General features: G+C 33.4%; 1 protein-coding gene across 5 annotated transcripts in view; it reads right to left on the bottom strand.

Moving 5' to 3' along the window:
• Positions 1–17,720, bottom strand: part of LOC111048563 (protein unc-79 homolog) — a 105,601-nt gene that overhangs the window by 17,974 nt on the left and 69,907 nt on the right. For all 5 annotated transcript variants that reach the window (XM_039432573.1, XM_039432575.1, XM_039432577.1 and 2 more), the window contains 2 exons: positions 15,599–15,839; positions 625–766 (listed from right to left, as the gene is read on the bottom strand). In XM_039432573.1, the coding sequence (XP_039288507.1) occupies positions 625–766; positions 15,599–15,839 (383 nt within the window). The remainder of the gene's footprint in view (positions 1–624; positions 767–15,598; positions 15,840–17,720) is intronic.

The raw sequence follows: 17,720 nt of genomic DNA, 5'->3' as shown, positions 1-17,720 counted from the left end.
AAGTAAGAGCTATCATTGGGAAACCATAGGCATTGTGGGTCTATATATCTTTAAGGTCTTTGCTGTCAACTAACTGGTCAGCCCGAGTTGAAACCAGGGAAAATACTTGCTCACTCGACACATCATTAATCATGAATATTAATAACAATTCTTTTAACGGAAGGAAGCAAACTGAAATGAAAAATGCAGGCAAGCGAAGCGAACCTGCTGAATCTTTTTTGGATGATCCAGCTGAGGATAAGGCGAGCGAAGCCAGCCTGCCGGCTAGTACATAAATACATACATAAAGAGAAATGAAAAACCGTCGACTTGAATCTTAGGCTGGGCGAACACTAGTCAAGACAAGACTAGTCACGTTTGGTCACAATACTTCACATAGTTGCTTATGAAGACATGTCTAATTGCAATGACTAATCAGTGTGAGTTGCGTCATAAGCAACAATGTTAAATATTGTGACTTAAAGTGTCTGATTATGTCTTGTCTTGTCTTGACTAACTGGTGTGCGCCTAACCTAGACTTCACTTCGCTCGGTCAATAAAGATTTAATTTTTTTTTAATTTTTAGTGAATTGAGTGTGAATAAATGAATGAATGGGAGAAAAAGAATGCTTGAATATGAGTGACCTCTAGATCGCGATGGTGGGCCTCCAACGTAGACAGTTGGTGGAATGTGTTTGCAAACGTGATGTTGTGAATCCAATGTATTGATCACAATGCGAACTAGAGTTTGCATTTGCTGGCTCAACGGTGACGTACTGTATTGATACTGCAATAAAAATACGGTAAATTAGAATCGAATTAGGCTTAAAAGCAACTCAACCTAAACCAAAACTCAACACACACACACACACACACACACACACACACACACACACACACACACATACAATAATAGGCTATATGGAAATAAAATTCAATTCAAAACAATTAATATTTTTACAGTTGGACTTTTTTTCAGAAGTATAACTTCATTTTTTCACCGGTTTGATTGACTAACTACAAAGGTTTTTTCAAAATTTGAAAGTGAAATAGAGTTCTATACTGCAATTCAAAAATTAATTAATATTTATTCAATCAATATATATTATATATTCTATACACTCCTTCTTCTGTGAGAGACTATATGCTCCTATCCCGTTGGCTGATAATTTATCGAATCAGGTCTTCAAATTCGACCTGTTCGACCCCGTTTTTTCTGATGGCGATCTTATCTTGAAGGATTTATTTCAAAAGTTCATTAATCGGGCTATAAATTCTTATTTTACAGTACATTCCAACCAAACTTCAGTTGGGTTACACACACAAGATACAATATACAATTGAATACATGCAAATAATATATCAACAACCATACTACAATAATTAGGAAATGTGGTGCAAAAATAGGGGAGATTCGACAGGTTTACCAACTATGTTTATCCATGTACCATATAGAAAATCCTTCAATCCTTGAGTGGGTGAAAAAAGTTATCAGGAAAAGTGAAGAGAAGGTAGATATGAAAGGATGAGATGAAGGAAGATAATGATGGGATGGAGAATGTTAGGACCACGTGGTGGAAATAGAAAAGAAAATAATTTGAAAGACTAGACTGAATTAAATCTGAAGATCCACTCATTTCTCAGCATCATCATTCTCATCTTCCACGCTCAAGCCAAAGCCTGAAAATTACTTGATAGCACAGTAAACTTGAAACTACAAATTCTACTATCAAGTAAGGAAGATTCATCAGAAATTGCAGATGACCAACTGCTGGAATATTATTACTCTATAATAATTATATCAAATATGTTTTTGGGAGGTAAAATTCTTCAAATTTCCTTCTGCTATTTGGTTCTTCGGTCAATATTTGCAGTAGCAGTCCTTAGTTCTATTTATAATAATTTCATTTGAAATAATTGATAAAACAACATTAAACTTGTAGTACCGTTTTTATTTGAAACATTTTAAAAACTTTAAAACATTTCAACGACTAATTTCGACCTAGTTTGGTCATTTTCAAGTTAAAATTCAAAAATAAACAATTTTAGAAAGATATTTAAACTCAATTTCACCTTATATAAAATTTACTAAGGAAGTTCAAAAAGAGAAAATAATTTTTTTAGATTTGGAAATAAGTAAGAGAAATGAGAAACATAATTTTAATATATTTAGGAAACCCATAAATAAAAATTCTCTAATTCCAAAAGGCTCTAACCATCCATGGCAACAAAAAACAGCAGCATTCAGATAAATGATTTATAGATTAATAAATATTCTCATGTCAAAAAAAATTATGGAAAAGAAGTGAAAATTATAAAACATTTTGCAATAACAAATGTATATGATATCAAAATTATTATTGATAAGATAATATAAGCAGAAATATACACAAGTTAATTCACAAAATGATAATAATTCAGAAAATAAGGAATATTGTCTTTTTTCTTTAGGGCTACTTTTAAATAAATGAAAATATAAATCTGAGTACCCTTTTAAATTGTTTTGTCACAAAATTTAAAAGGGTACTTAGATTTATATTTTTATTTATTTAATAAGGAATATGTTTGTGTTCCATACAACACAATAAAGCTGCATTTACACCAAAGTTATTAACAAAATGTTAATAACTTAATCCTTATAGATTCTTTTAGATTGAAAGGAACTTGATAAACACATATGTTCATCATGTGTATGATATGGTATGTTCAATCTAGCTGGTGTAAACGCAGGTTTAGTCAATTAGGAAGACTTTCACAAAAAATAAAATTGATTTAAGATACAAAACAACAAATAATGCTTTTGATCTAATAAGGAAGTTTTCTAATAGAAAAATAAAACAAGAACGTTTAAAAAAATCAGAGGTTTAGCGTTTTATAAACTGGAATGTAAGTTAGTAACTTTGGTCTAACATGTAGATGTTTTCAAAAAAGGTTCAATAAACATAATCAAGCTTTAAAATAAAAAAATACTACTCAAAAATCAACGTTTGCCGAACATTTAATTGTAACTAATCATAATTCTGGTATTTTTACTGACAAAAACAACTTTTGGCCTATTTCTCTTTTAAGTTTTTTTCTAAGGTTCTTGAAAGAATTGTAAAAGATCAACTTGTTAGTTAGCTTGCGACTAACGGCATTCTGGCAGACTGCCAATACGGTTTTAGAGGTGAAAAAAATGTTTCGTATATATTGTTTGATGTAAACAAGCAGCTACATTATTCTCTATCTAATAATACGCATCCAATCTTGGTCTTCCTTGACCTCAAAAAAGCTTTTGATAGTATTGATCGGAGGAACCTTATCAGAAAATTGTCAGCTTTGGGTGTCACTGAGAATGCGCTTGCATGGTTTACTAGTTATTTTTTGGGGTGGTACAGGGTAGCACTCTCGGGCCCTTACTATTTCTCATATATATATATATATATATATATATATATATATATATATATATATATAATAGATAAATAAATAAATGTTTATTCTCAGTCAAAGAAAATACATAACATAAAACATCTTCATACAAATAGAAACAAGTTTTCAACTGAAAAATAATACACATATGCAAAGCTCAAGGAGCTTGTCCGCATATGGGAGCACAGTACTAATGATATTACACTGATTATATTTAAATTAAAACTAGCCGTCAGGCTCGCTTCGCTCGCCATATCCGTCTAGCCAGGGGGCTCCGCCCCCTGGACCCCCGACTGGATCGTCCAAGAATGAGATCAGCAGGCTCGCTTCGCTCGCCTGCATTTTTCATTTGAGCATTTTTATCATATGTTAGGACAATCCAGTCGGGGGTCCAGACTAAACGTCTGGCTAAACGGATATGGCAAGCGAAGCGAGCCTGACGGCTAGTAATATTCCCAGGATTGAAGTAGCAGTGCCCAATCAATTTTTCCGCGATAAATGCATTTAAATCTTCAACTTGGTGCCAACCTAACAAAGTCAACTCAACTTAATGCCAACCTGACAAAATTATTAATTTAGTTGCCAGTTAACAACTGTTTCGAAGAGGTACTCTATCTAGATTATAGTTCTATAGTAACATATGATATGGAAATTTTTATTATATTGGGAGAAGAAGAATATACATGCTAAAAGACAAACTTTAAACCCTTAAAAACAACCCTTATGCCCGGTTTCTCAGTCGTTCCATAAACTGTTTATCCATTCAATAACTTATTGAATCGATAAACATGAGAAATGCGTTTCTAGAACGCTCCCTAAACTTATTGAATCCTTAAATCTCTCGATAAACACTATATGCCTGGTTTATCAGTCGTTCCATAAGCTGTTTATCCATTCAATAACTTTATTGAACCGATAAATATGAAAATTGCGTTTCTAGAACGTTCCTTAACCTTATTGAATCTATAAATCTATCGATAAACTATAGTGCCAAAATCCAGCCTATAAATATTTATGGAATGGATAAATTTCTCAAATTTTTGGTGGCAATCAAAAAATTAAGTTAGAAAAATTAAATTACAAAATAAAATTAAAATTAGTGTAGATCACCAGTATTTTAAAAACAAAACAGAATCAAAGTTGCACTATGTTTAGCATTGATAGCCCTCATTTGGTGTCAGCCATCTTGTTTTGGAGACATCAGCCAAAAGATGTCAGTACTGTAGGAAATTACCTCACAACAGGAAGCATGGAATAAACATCCAAGATTAGGTTGGTTACCATAGGAACCATGTATAAAGTTTGTTTACGAAAGTGCTAGTTTTGGATCATGCCATGTTGCCAGATTCATTGAACAGATAAATCGTTCCATAGCTATGGATTCTATAAATATGTTTGAGAAACCAATAAAAATTTATTGATTGGATAAAGTTATTGAATCAATAGCTATAGCGTTGTTTCTTCTTCTTCTTTGACTACCGTACGCCTAATCACAATCATATGGGATAAGCTATAGATTTGTTTATTGAACGAAATAATGCCAAAATCCAGCCTATAATAATAATTATTTATATCGAATCGATAATTTTGTTTAAAGGTTATGTTGGAATGTTTTGTGTTCGATGTTCTGTTATTTTAATATATTGAAATGGATCTAGATATAATTAGGTACAGTAGCAGTTCAGATGATGGAGTGTTTGAGTTCGATTTGAATAGAATTATATTCTTCTCTCACTGCATCCCATGCCTTGCTTTTATCTTTTATTGAATATTTATGTGTCTTTTATTTTCTATCACATTTTTATACTTTAGGCAGATCTCTAGACCTACTAATTGTTCTTTTTCAACCTCTGCAAGATTCTTGCCCCGGTCTCGTTTCTCTGCCATAATTATAATAATAACTTGAAAAAATATCATTAACATAGGAAAAAACCTTCAACTTGAACTTCACAACAAGCAGCAAGGAATAAACAAACAGGATTTAGTTGGTTACCATGGCTACCATATAAAGTTTGTTTACGAAAGTGGTCGGTTTGGAATCATGCCATGCTGCCAGATTCATTGAACAGATGAATTGCTATGGATTCTATAAATATGTTTAAGGAACCAATAAAAATTTATTGAATTGATAAAGTTATTGAATCAATAGCTATAGCGTTGTTTATTGAACGACTGAGAAACCGGGCATTAGAGTTAAAATATTGCCAAAAGATTTCTTAGTGCGCCTCTAAAGTGCCAACTGAACATACTTACCAAATTTGAACGATTTTGGTCCGGTAGATTTTTAGTTATGCGAGTGAGTGAGTGAGTGAGTGAGTGAGTCAGTCAGTGAGTGAGTGCCATTTCGCTTTTATATATATATATATATATATATATAATATATATATATATATATATATATATATATAGATAGATATAGAATAGAATAGATAAGAAGTAATAGATTCAAAAAACCGAACAATCAACTAACTTATCAAGAAACAACTGAACTATCCTTGTTAATACATTATAATTAAATCTTTTAATGACAATATTCAATTAATAAGAAATAAAATAAATGAATGAAAAAAATGAATCGAATAACAAAACAAAATGAAATTTCACATCACTCAATGACACAAAAAGGAAAAAATTAAAATACCGTAATGAAACATTTTTTCTCCTTTCTCAACCAAATGCAGCTCTATACACTGCACAGAAACTCTTTGAATGAACAACCCAAGAATTAAGAGTTAAGAATTAATATAGTAGCCTACCATTTACCATCCTTATTTTTCAAACTGGATGAAAAAGATGAGAAAAAGAATAAGGATTCAAATTATTACAAAATACATTCTTTCAATTTCATCCTCAGTTAATGACATAATGTATTTTTAACAGATCTCTTAAATAGAGAGAATGAGTCACAGTGTTTAATTTCATCTGGCAAACTATTATGAAATTTACCCTCAAGAAACAGGAACGACTTCTGGAAAAAAGTGCTTCTAGGTCTGGGCAACCTGACTCTCTCCATGAAGCGTGTGGCAGGCCTAAGCACCTGTGCATCTACTGTATTGCCCAGGTTACCACTTGCTTGATAAAATTGAGTGAGCACTTTGTAACAGAACATTGATCTTAATGGGAGAATATTCAATACTGCAAAAATATTTTCTCTACCTACATGTCTTTCAGCTCCAATAGTAAGAACTAATGATTTCTGTAATCTAATTAGAGGTTTCATATGGGTAATATATGTGCAACCCCAGCAAGCAACTCCATAAGAGAGCCTAGAGTGTGCCAAAGAGAAGTAGATCTCTCTCAAAACTGACCTGGGACATACTTTTTTCAAATAATAAAATCTATGACGCAGTTGCCTCAGTCCATGCCTGAGTATGTTGATATGGGCCCTCCATAAGAGATCCCTCTCCACTACAACTCCCAGATACTTCACAGTATCTGTCTGCTGGATTGTACTACAAAGGCAATTCTCGGAGCTTACACAGTCAATGGAATGGTACTTGAGTGGGCTATGAAAAGTATAAGATTGGGTAAGGCCAAAGTTGACAAATGTTGTCTTTTCAGAATTTAATCTTAGTTTATTAAAGGAGAACCATAGAGATAGTAAATTGAGATCTGCTTGCATACTAGACTGAAGATTCTGCAAATTGGACTCACCATATGTGAAAGCGGTGTCATCGGCAAATGCTGTTATTTTCCCTTTAAAGGGTCCACCAAAAAGGTCATTAATGAATATAAGGAACAGCACCGGGCCCAAAACTGATCCCTGGGGTACACCTCCTTGAATCAATTGATTTGTACTCACAGCACCATCAATACATACAAATTGATTCCTTTCATGGAGGTATGATCGGAACCAATCCAAAGCCAACCCACGGACTCCAGCTAACTCCAACTTTTTAATCAGGATATCATGATCAACTGTATCAAATGCTTTTTTGATATCAAGGAAAAGACCCGAGACCCTGGACACTTTCCCCTGATTCAGATTGGCGTGAATTTCAGAGATGAACTTTCTCAGTGCTAGCTCTGTGCTCAGACCCTCTCTAAATCCGAATTGATTTGACACGAAAAAATCAGACACATTCAGAAACGAAATAAGACGTGATTTAACTATTTTCTCTAAAATTTTTGAAAATATAGATAACAAGGAAATAGGTCGAAACTCTTCAACAGTTGTGCTATTACGCTTTTTTGGGATTGGTATAATCTTTGCAATTTTCAATTTAGATGGAAACTTACCATCCAATAAGCTTTTGTTGAAAAGGTAAGCTAACACAATATGTATCCTAGAGGAGATACTCTTTATGAGCGCTGATGGAAACCCATCCATTCCTGGAGCCTTGGAACCATGCAGTCCAGCAATAATACTGGTCACTTGCTCTGGACAAACAGGTCTCCAAAACTAGGATTGAGTGTTGCTGTCGACCTTGAAAGATCCTATATAGCTTTCAATCACTTCTTCTGAAGGAAGCTGACCCCGTTGTGACCTCACCCCTGATACATCAATAAAATAATTGTTGAAAATTTCAGCAATCTCAGTTTTATCTGTAACTTCTACATTATTTGATACAAGACGTAATGAAGAATTTTTAGCTTTCTGTCTTCCAACTAGACTATTTATAATTTGCCATTGTTTTTTACTATTACCCCTATTTTCATTAAAAAGTGTTTTATAATATAATTCTTTTGCACGTTTAATCCATACTCTAACCTTCCTCTTGAATGAAATGTAATTTTGTTTAGCCGACTCATCACCCCGATTTCTATTCATTATCTTAAATAATTTATCTCTTGTGTTGATGGCATTACAGAGACCCTGATTCATCCACGGTTTAAGCATTCTAGATCTATGATTTCCGCTGTTTCTTATAGACTTAGTGGTTGCAAACTGAATGTGAGCGTGTAATACTCTCTCAAAATTTGAATATGCTAAATCAAGATCATCACACCCATAAACAGAATCCCACTCTTCCTCAGCAAGTAAATCATTCAATCTATCATAGTCAACTACAATGCGCTCAGTGCAAGCACGGTGATCATTGACTGCCTTAGTGCAGGGCATAGAGACACATACAGCACGGTGGTCAGTTATACCAGCCTCCACGACGGCAGAGAAAACATCTGAAGAGGACCGTCCTCTGTATAGAATATGGTCTATACAAGTAGAAGAATTATCAGTAACTCTAGTATCGACATCTATCAGACTCTCTAAGCCATTTGTAGCACAAATCTCAAAATATTGATCCACAAGAGGGTTGGTAAGATTAATGTTAATATTGAAGTCTCCAACACAAACAACTTCTTCATGATCTATCCCAGAAAGAAGTTCAGAAAATGACTCAAGAAATGACGGAATATTGCTGTTTGTATGCCATCTGTAAACCCCAACAAGTACAAAGCTCAACTGCCCATATTTAAAATTCAAAACGATGGAATCAGCTCCAGCCAGTGAGCTCTCAATTAAATTACAATGAAATAACTGCTTGTAAAATACCACAAGACCACCGCATCTGTTATCAGTACAAGAAGTCGTCTTATCATACCCATTAATATTAAATAAGTTCATGTTATCATCAGGCTTTATCCATGCTTCAGACAGAACAATAATATGAGGCTTGTTCCTCATACCATTTATGTATAGTAATAAATTATCAAAATTACAGTTAATACTATGGATGCTCATTTGAAAAACAACTACACTATCAAGCGAGAAAAAAGTGTCATTAAAATCATCAAGTGATGTAATATATCTACATTCATTAAGGGAAGTGAAATTTTCCATAAATATTTAAATTTTGTTTTTTATGAAGTTATTATCTTTGAAATTGTTTTCTTAAATATAGATAAAAAGAAAAAAAATTGTTACTGTATTCAGTCCATTTTTGGACTGCCATGCAAGACAATAAAATATTTATTCGTTTATCTTATTAAATGAGAAGTAAACCTAAATATCTCGGAACTATAAATATAGTATATTATATGAATGATGAAATTCATTGAATCCGAAGTGCCTCGACCAAAACTAATCTACTAGTATTACTCAATATCAATATTCAAATATCCATTGAAATAAATATATATACAGGGTGTTTCAGAAGTAGTGTCGAGAATTTTAGGGTATTGTACCTGGATGCTGGGAGACTACAAATGTCATATTTGAAGTGTCCAAAACTCAGCGGTTATCCTTATAGCTGCCATTTTGTTTTTTTCACTTAAAAATTTTTATCTCAAGAATGAAATGTTGTATTGATCTGAAATTTGGCATGAATATTTATGCTATAAAGACTCAACTATAAAAAAATAAAAATAAAATTTTTCGTTGAAATTTTTCAAAATGGCGGCCATTTTAAATTTTTGATGGCGAATATCTCGAAAACCGTCCATTTTACAGAAAATTTACAAGAGACAAAAAAGTTAGCAAATTTTTTCACGATTCCAATAATACCTAATTTATTAAGATTGGTCGAAGAATAACAGAGAAATTAATTTTTTTCGTACTGCATGCATGACCACTTTTCACCATTTAAAGATCAATATTAATTTTTTTTATAATTTCATGAAAACCGTTCTTATTACAGAAATATACAAGAATAACTTTCCTCCAAATTTTATTTTACATTGAAAAATATTAATTTCACTCAAATCGGTTCACTGATACTAATGCAGCAATTGCTCAAAATGCCGTCCTTCAACTTGATTACACAGTCTGCACCTTTCAATCATGGACCGTCGAACTGCTATAAAAGCATTTTCATCATCTTGAATGGCACCTGCTGCAGCAACCACTCTTGCCACAAGGTCTTCTTCGTTTTCTACTGGCGTGCTGTAAACAAGGTCTTTCATATGGCCCCAGAAAAAAAATCTAAAGGGTTGAGGTCAGGTGAACGTGCGGGCCACGGTACTGGTCCACCCCGCCCAATCCACCGCTGACGATAGGTCATGTTCAGAAAGTCCGTAACAACATTTCCGAAATGAGCAGGGGCACCATCATGTTGAAACCAAATATTATATCTGTTTGCAAGAGGCACATCTTCCAAAAGTTCTGGTAGTATGTCTCTTAAAAAAGTAATGTACGTGGGAGAATTCAGACGATTAGGAAGAATGTATGGTCCAATCACGCGATTACCTAAGATACCCGTCCAAACATTCAGCGAAAATCTATGCTGATAACCACGCACTTTGACCTCATGAGGATTGTCTAAGGCCCAGACGTGACTGTTGCGAGAGTTGAAGATTCCTTCTCTTGTAAAGCTGGACTCATCGGTAAATAACACATTTTCTAGAAAATTTGGTTGGATAATGTCTTGCTGAAGAAACCAACGGGCACAGTTTACTCTTGGCTCATAGTCGCGTTCAACCAATGAGTGAACTTTTTGAAAGCGGAAGGGGTGAAGTCTTTCCTTGTTTAGTACACGCCACACAGAAGAAGCACTTGAATTGATTTGCTTTGCAACTGCTCTCGTACTCGTTCTAGGATTGAAATCGAATTTCTGCAATACTTCCTCTTCAAAAGCAACATTTCGAACTGCTCGAGGCCTACCAGCAATTACCCTGTTCCGTTCAAATGAACCAACTTCTCTCAGCCGATTGTGAGTTCTTGTGAACACCTTGTCGGAAGGGAGACGGCGGTTTGGAAATGCAGCTGCATACATTCTTCTTGCTTCGGTCGCATTGCCAAGAGCTGCTCCATACATGAAGTGAATATCGGTGTACTCCAGCGAACTAAATTCCATTACAATAATTAAATATTTGTGTAGAAGCAACGTAAGAAAATATTGAAACTGGAAATTTAAGATAGAAATAAGACCTAGGAAACGTGAGACTAAGAAATAGGAAGCACTACATCTGGTTCTTTACTTTTAATGAAACAACAATACTTTTACAAGACAAACATTATCATCTGAAAACCATTGTAAAATCATCTGTTTGCCCATATGGAGCCATACCGAGTTTCAAAGCTTCATCTTAAATACATCTGGAATTAAAAAATTAATATTGATCTTTAAATGGTGAAAAGTGGTCATGCATGCAGTACGAAAAAAATTAATTTCTCTGTTATTCTTCGACCAATCTTAATAAATTAGGTATCATTGGAATCGTGAAAAAATTTGCTAACTTTTTTGTCTCTTGTAAATTTTCTGTAAAATGGACGGTTTTCGAGATATTCGCCATCAAAAATTTAAAATGGCCGCCATTTTGAAAAATTTCAACGAAAAAATTTTTTTTTATTTTTCATAGTTGAGTCTTTATTGCATAAATATTCATGCCAAATTTCAGATCAATACAACATTTCGTTCTTGAGATAAAAATTTTTAAGTGAAAAAAACAAAATGGCAGCTATAAGGATAACCGCTGAGTTTTGGACACTTCAAATATGACATTTGTAGTCTTCTAGCATCCAGGTACAATACCCTAAAATTCTCGACACTACTTCTGAAACACCCTGTATATATCAATAACATTTCCAGATTAAATTTACATAGGAGGCTATTTCTTTTTGCAGATGTCACTTTAATTTTTGTTGAAGGGAGAACTTGGGTGGAGGCTCGTGATAGAGCTGAGTCTGACCTAAGATCTATCAAGAATGGTTGGATCAGAATACCCTCTCTCTTAATATTGCAAAAACCAAGTTTATGCCCATTAGTCTAAGTAATAACTCAGATTCCAATTTACATCCATTGAGAATTCACGAATGTGGAGTTGATGAGAGGAATGCTTGTTCTTGTTAAGTGATACAAAGAGTTTCTTCTTATAAGTATCTGGGGGTGGTGTTTGATTCGAGAGTGAGATGGGCAGAACATACCAAGTTTTATTGTCGAAATTAAGAAAAAAATATATATGCATTCAGGTGTCTCAGTGATGTTTTAAATGCTAGGGAAATTAGACAGATGTATCATGCCTTCGTCCAGTCATTGTTATCATATGGTATACTGGCCTGGGGTGCTGCCTACCAGGTGCACATTAGCAGATTGGCGACTGTTCAGAAATCAATTCTTAAGGCAGGTTTAAAAAAGAATAGAAGATATTCCTCTGCGTTACTTTTTAGTGAGTCCAGAGTTTTGTCACTGAGAAAACTTTTCATAAAAGATCTGTTGATCTACATCTATAATAACTCCCATTCAATATTTACTCCTACAGAACATTCATATAATACAAGATATGCATCAGCAGTAGGTGTAAACACAATTCAACAAAGAAGATCCTTTTCAATGAAAAATTGCTTTTACATTTCTCATATTTTATTGCGAAATTTCCTTCTCCGTTCCAACCAGAATAGATTGTTGGATGTAGTTTCTACCTCTGCGTTCAAGTGGCACTTGAAAAACTGGCTGTTTGATATCAGTGAGGATAATGCCGTCTCACTCATTGTTACTGGGGGTGCGCGTGTTTAATTCAATTTGGGCGCCTTCAGAGAGATTTTTTTCTGTTCTGTCATGCTTGTCTGTTCTGCTTTTCCTGACTCTTGTATTTGTTATTTAAATTGTAGCCTTCCTCGCTATTCCTTGGTTTATCCATAAATTTAAAGTTATTTATCATTTAGTTTTCCCCTTTTTTATCCCTTCTTAATGCATGGGAATTATAGATTCATCATTGAAAATTATTTTAATGTAGTTTAGATCTCTAATAAAAATTGAGATCTCTCTTTATAATTATAGATGTAACGCATATTGTTATGATAACTCGAGCTTACGCACAGGCCTTTGTTGCCTATGTAAACTCTTTCCTATCTGATACAAGAATAAAATTGTGATAGCTCAAGAGTTTTATTGTTTAGTATAGTTCTATATTTTGTTGTTTGATTTTAGTAAGTATATTATATCGTTTTTTGAATTGTATAAACTTTATTGCTTAAGATTCTATGTAATTGCTTTGAATTGTATTCAGAAGGAAAAAATAAATTGAATTGAATAATTATATCTATATTAATAGTTCTAATGTGAAAATATTAAGCTTTGACAATGAAAGTAATAAAGTGAATGTAAAAGAAGAATTTTATATCTATAAAACTGCAAAATTAAATAGGAATAATTTAATAAATATAATTCAATTTGTCCTGAATAGTCAACATTTTTTTCTAAAATTTTCCTTTTTTTTGATAAAATTAAAAGTAAATATGATTGAAATTAAATAACTTCAACCAAAAATAATGAATAAAGCTGCGTTTACACCAAAGTTATTAAAACAATGCTAATAACTTAATTATTAGCATAATAGATTCTATTAGATTGAACATAACTTATCATACACATGATGTGTTTGTCAAGTTCCGTTCAATCTAATAGAATCTATACCGTAAGGATTAAGTTATTAACAAAATGTTAATAATTAAGTTACTAAAATTTTGTAACTTGGTGTAAACGCAGCTTAAGAAATAAATAAATCTTTTTTCTGTATAGGGCTACTTGTAATATAAATATAAAGAAAATAAAAATCTCAGTACCCTTTTTTTGAAATATTTTATCACTACATGTTTCGGACATTTATGCCATTTTCAAGTCCGTAAATGTCACTTGAAAATGGCATAAATGTCCGAAACATGTAGTGATAAAATATTTCAAAAAAAGGGGTTCTGAGATTTTTATTTTCTTTATAATAAATAAATCATATGAAAATAAGCATATGATCATATATTATCTAGCAATGTACCTAGAATACATTGAATTCTAGGTACCTTGTTATCTAGTATCAACTTGTTTATTTTTACTTTCCTTGCCCTATTACCATAGGTAAGGAAAGTATTGCTTTCCGAGAAAAAATTAAGATACCCCAATTTGTAATTATTGTCTATACGTATCGAGGTCCCCTGAGTCCAAAAAAGTGGTTTTTGGGTATTGGTCTGCTGTGTGCACGATATCTCATCTCCCAATTAACGGAATGACTTGAAATTTGGAACTTGAGGTCCTTCCCCTTTACGGATCCGACACGAACAATTTCGATCTAATGCAATTCAAGATGGCGGCTAAAATGGCGGAAATGTTGTCGAAAACAGGGTTTTTCGCGATTTCCTCAAAAATGGCTCCAACGATTTTGATCAAATTCATACCTAAAATAGTCATTGTTAAGCTCCATCAACTGCAACAAGTCCCATATCTGTAAAAATTTCAGGAGCTCCGCCCCATCTAGGTAAAGTTTGATTTTTTATTCCCAATTATCAGGCTTCAGATACAATTTAAACAAAAAATTCCAAATGGAGAAGATTGAGCATGAAAATCTCTAAAATTAATGTTCAGTAACATTTTCACCTAAAATTCAAAATAAGCTCGAAATTCGAGAAAATGTTATTATTACAATAATTGCAAACTGTTGGCAACTGTTGATTCTATTAAATCATTCACTATGAAGAGATAGCAGATTTCGTGTGTCTCCAGTGTTATAGTCCTGTCACCAGCTGGCTTAGATCTTTGAATAGTAGACTTGAGATGCGCGGGAACACTAGCATCAGGTGATAAATTTTCATAACGACAAGGAAAGTTGTGTGAGTGCGCCACACCAGATTTTTGCATTTTAACTTGAAAATGGCCAAAGTAGGTCGAAACTACAGTAACTATATTACCCTATATTGGGTAATGTAGTTACTTTAGTCAAAACTAGTCATTGAAATGTTTTAAAGTTTTTTAAATGTTTTAAATAAAAAGGGTACTACAAGTTTCATATAGTTTTTATTAATTTGAATAAAGTATCCCATATAAGTTTTTTGAAATAATTACTACGATTTTTGAAATAATTATTATACATTATAGCATATTTACGCAAGTTGAGCCACAATATGAATATATTCTTAAGTATTTTGACATTTTGCAAACTCCACTTTCATTCTTGTTTGTAATATGGTGTTTCAGGAAAATTGTGATTGATCAAAAATGTACGAGTATGTACATATTTGTATCTTTATTACATTCTGACTATTATCAACTAGTCTACAATCATAGAGAAAAGATAGCTTATCTCATGGTACAATGAGATAATCATGAAATTACATTTCGAAATTTATATTCGAAATTTCAAGCCAATTACTGTCGACTACTGCCTATTGTTTCTGGTTTGATCGGGGAGTGTAATAACGGCACAGTATGAGGGACTACTAGCGTCGCATAGCTTCAAAAAGTTACTAGGACTATCGGCTTGAGTTACCAGTGAAATTTGGAACATAAACGCCCTATACCATGGGCTATGTTGTTATGCTACAATAAATCTCGACTATGATAACCTTGTAGAGGAGGACAAGCAGCGCCATGAGCCAGGAGTGTCGCACGTGTGGCTCGAGGAGCCAGAGGCTGTAGGTGGGGTTGGGCTGGCAGGGGTCGCTGAGGTGGGGGGGCGCCGGACAGAAGTGCAGCAGGTTGGCCACCAGAGCGCAATGCGGAGCCACCAACATGCCACCCATCAGGTGGTTCTGGTCCAACAGTTGTGGCAGGTTCGAAATGAACACATTGAACACCGGCGAACTCCTGAACAGCATACAACAATCAACCAATCAATTCAACACGAAATACACAAAAGAAAACAAACTACAAAACAACACAATCAAAATACAAATACAAAAAACAGACTTTGAACTGTGAAAAATGTTGTGTTGTAAAATGCAATCTTCCTATGTCCAGGGACCATAAAAAAATTTAACAATTATTTATGATTCTGTCAGAATTAAGTGAATAATCTTCATCAGAGTTAAACATTCCCAGCAAAAAGGAAGAGTTTGACTAGACTCGAACTCGCAACCTTTGGAGTCATGAGTCGCGCGCGCTAGTTAAGCTGAAGAGTCACTTGGAGATAGTTACGTGAGCTTTGAATCACAAATTGGATATTTTTTAAAATTACAATTAATTGATTAATAGCAATGAAAATTAGCCTATACTCAACCTCGGTAAATTCAGAATCTTTATGTAAAATTGCAAGTTAATCAGTTCATTAGTTCACAAGCGATAATGAATCATTCGTGTATCTCCTATCCCGTACATGTCTAAGCCAATTCTTTCCTTTATAATATTAAAGAAGATAGATAGATATTACGTCTGGTTGGCCTAAAAACGGTGTCAGGAAGGTCAAAGTGCTAGCAAAGATGCAAGAGATCATTAATGTTACATGAAATTTACATTTAGTATCTAGGCCTAGTTATTTGTCTTTGACTCTATTACAGTAGTCAAATAGTCCTTCAGACTATACAAGCACTCCTCCTTTTTAGACTATAATACTCCAAGTTAAATGATGTTACACAAATATTAAATACGTTTTATTATATATATTTTCCAATATTCATCATACTGCATACTGCAGCTTACATTCTAGACCTACTATTACAGCGTTGCCAAATTGTTGGGCTTTGATTTCTATAAGAGGAGGATGTGATGAAACATTTCCCATTCCATTCCATCTGATTCTACTTCAACCATGTTTATAGAACTGGTTGAGCATCCAGCGGCACAAACAATCTTGAAAGCTCGTGTGATTATTTTTGACCGAGCGAAGTGAGGTCTAAGATTCAGGTCGACGGTTTGGCATTTCTTTTAATGTTTAAATGTTTGAATGTTTAAATGTTTATATGTTGCGCATTTACGGCGAAACGCGGTAATAGATTTTCCTGAAATTTGACAGGTATGTCCCTTTTTAAATTGCGCGTCGACTTATATACAAGGTTTTTGGAAATTTTGCATTTCAAGGATAATATATAAGGAAAAAGGAGCCTCCTTCATACGCCAATATTAGAGGAAAAATCAGACTATAGAATTATTCATCAAAAATCAGCTGTCGATTGGATTATAAATCGCATGCCATGACGCATGCAATTCAATATCTCAATGTAGCTTGGTAAAAAATCAGCAACTGTGTAGACTATAAATTGCATGCCTCATTGAATGCAATTTTTATGCACTATTAAATAGGATGCAAAGGACTTATAACAGCTTGTCTGGGCGCCTAGATTTCTTCTGTTTTTCTCGCACTAAATTCCGGAAACCGTTATAATTGTGATAATTAAATTTTGTGTAAGCATGATCTGATCAAATAAATAGTTGGTGTATCAGTGTGGATGTGGTTTGAGACATCGTTCAGTTATAAATGTTATTTATTCTATTGATAAAATTTTTGTTCATTATTTGTTATTAAATTCTTTAATTTTTATAAGTTTTGGAATTTTGAATTCTCAATTTGTTTTATTTTTACTTTTTTTCATAAGTATTTGAAATATTTGTACTTTTCATTTTTGAATTAGGTGGTATTTTTGTAGTTTGTATTATTTATTATTGCATAAGTTCGTATTATTTTTATCATTATTTTTCTTTTTTCATTTGTATCGGTACAATTTTTATTGTTAAGGAGACATATTTGGGGAA

The sequence above is a fragment of the Nilaparvata lugens genome, chromosome 7, assembly GCF_014356525.2.
Source record: "Nilaparvata lugens isolate BPH chromosome 7, ASM1435652v1, whole genome shotgun sequence".
Taxonomy (NCBI): Eukaryota; Metazoa; Arthropoda; class Insecta; order Hemiptera; family Delphacidae; genus Nilaparvata; species Nilaparvata lugens.
The sequence above is the reverse complement of the archived record's forward strand: the minus strand, read 5'-3'. Positions and strand labels throughout refer to the sequence as shown.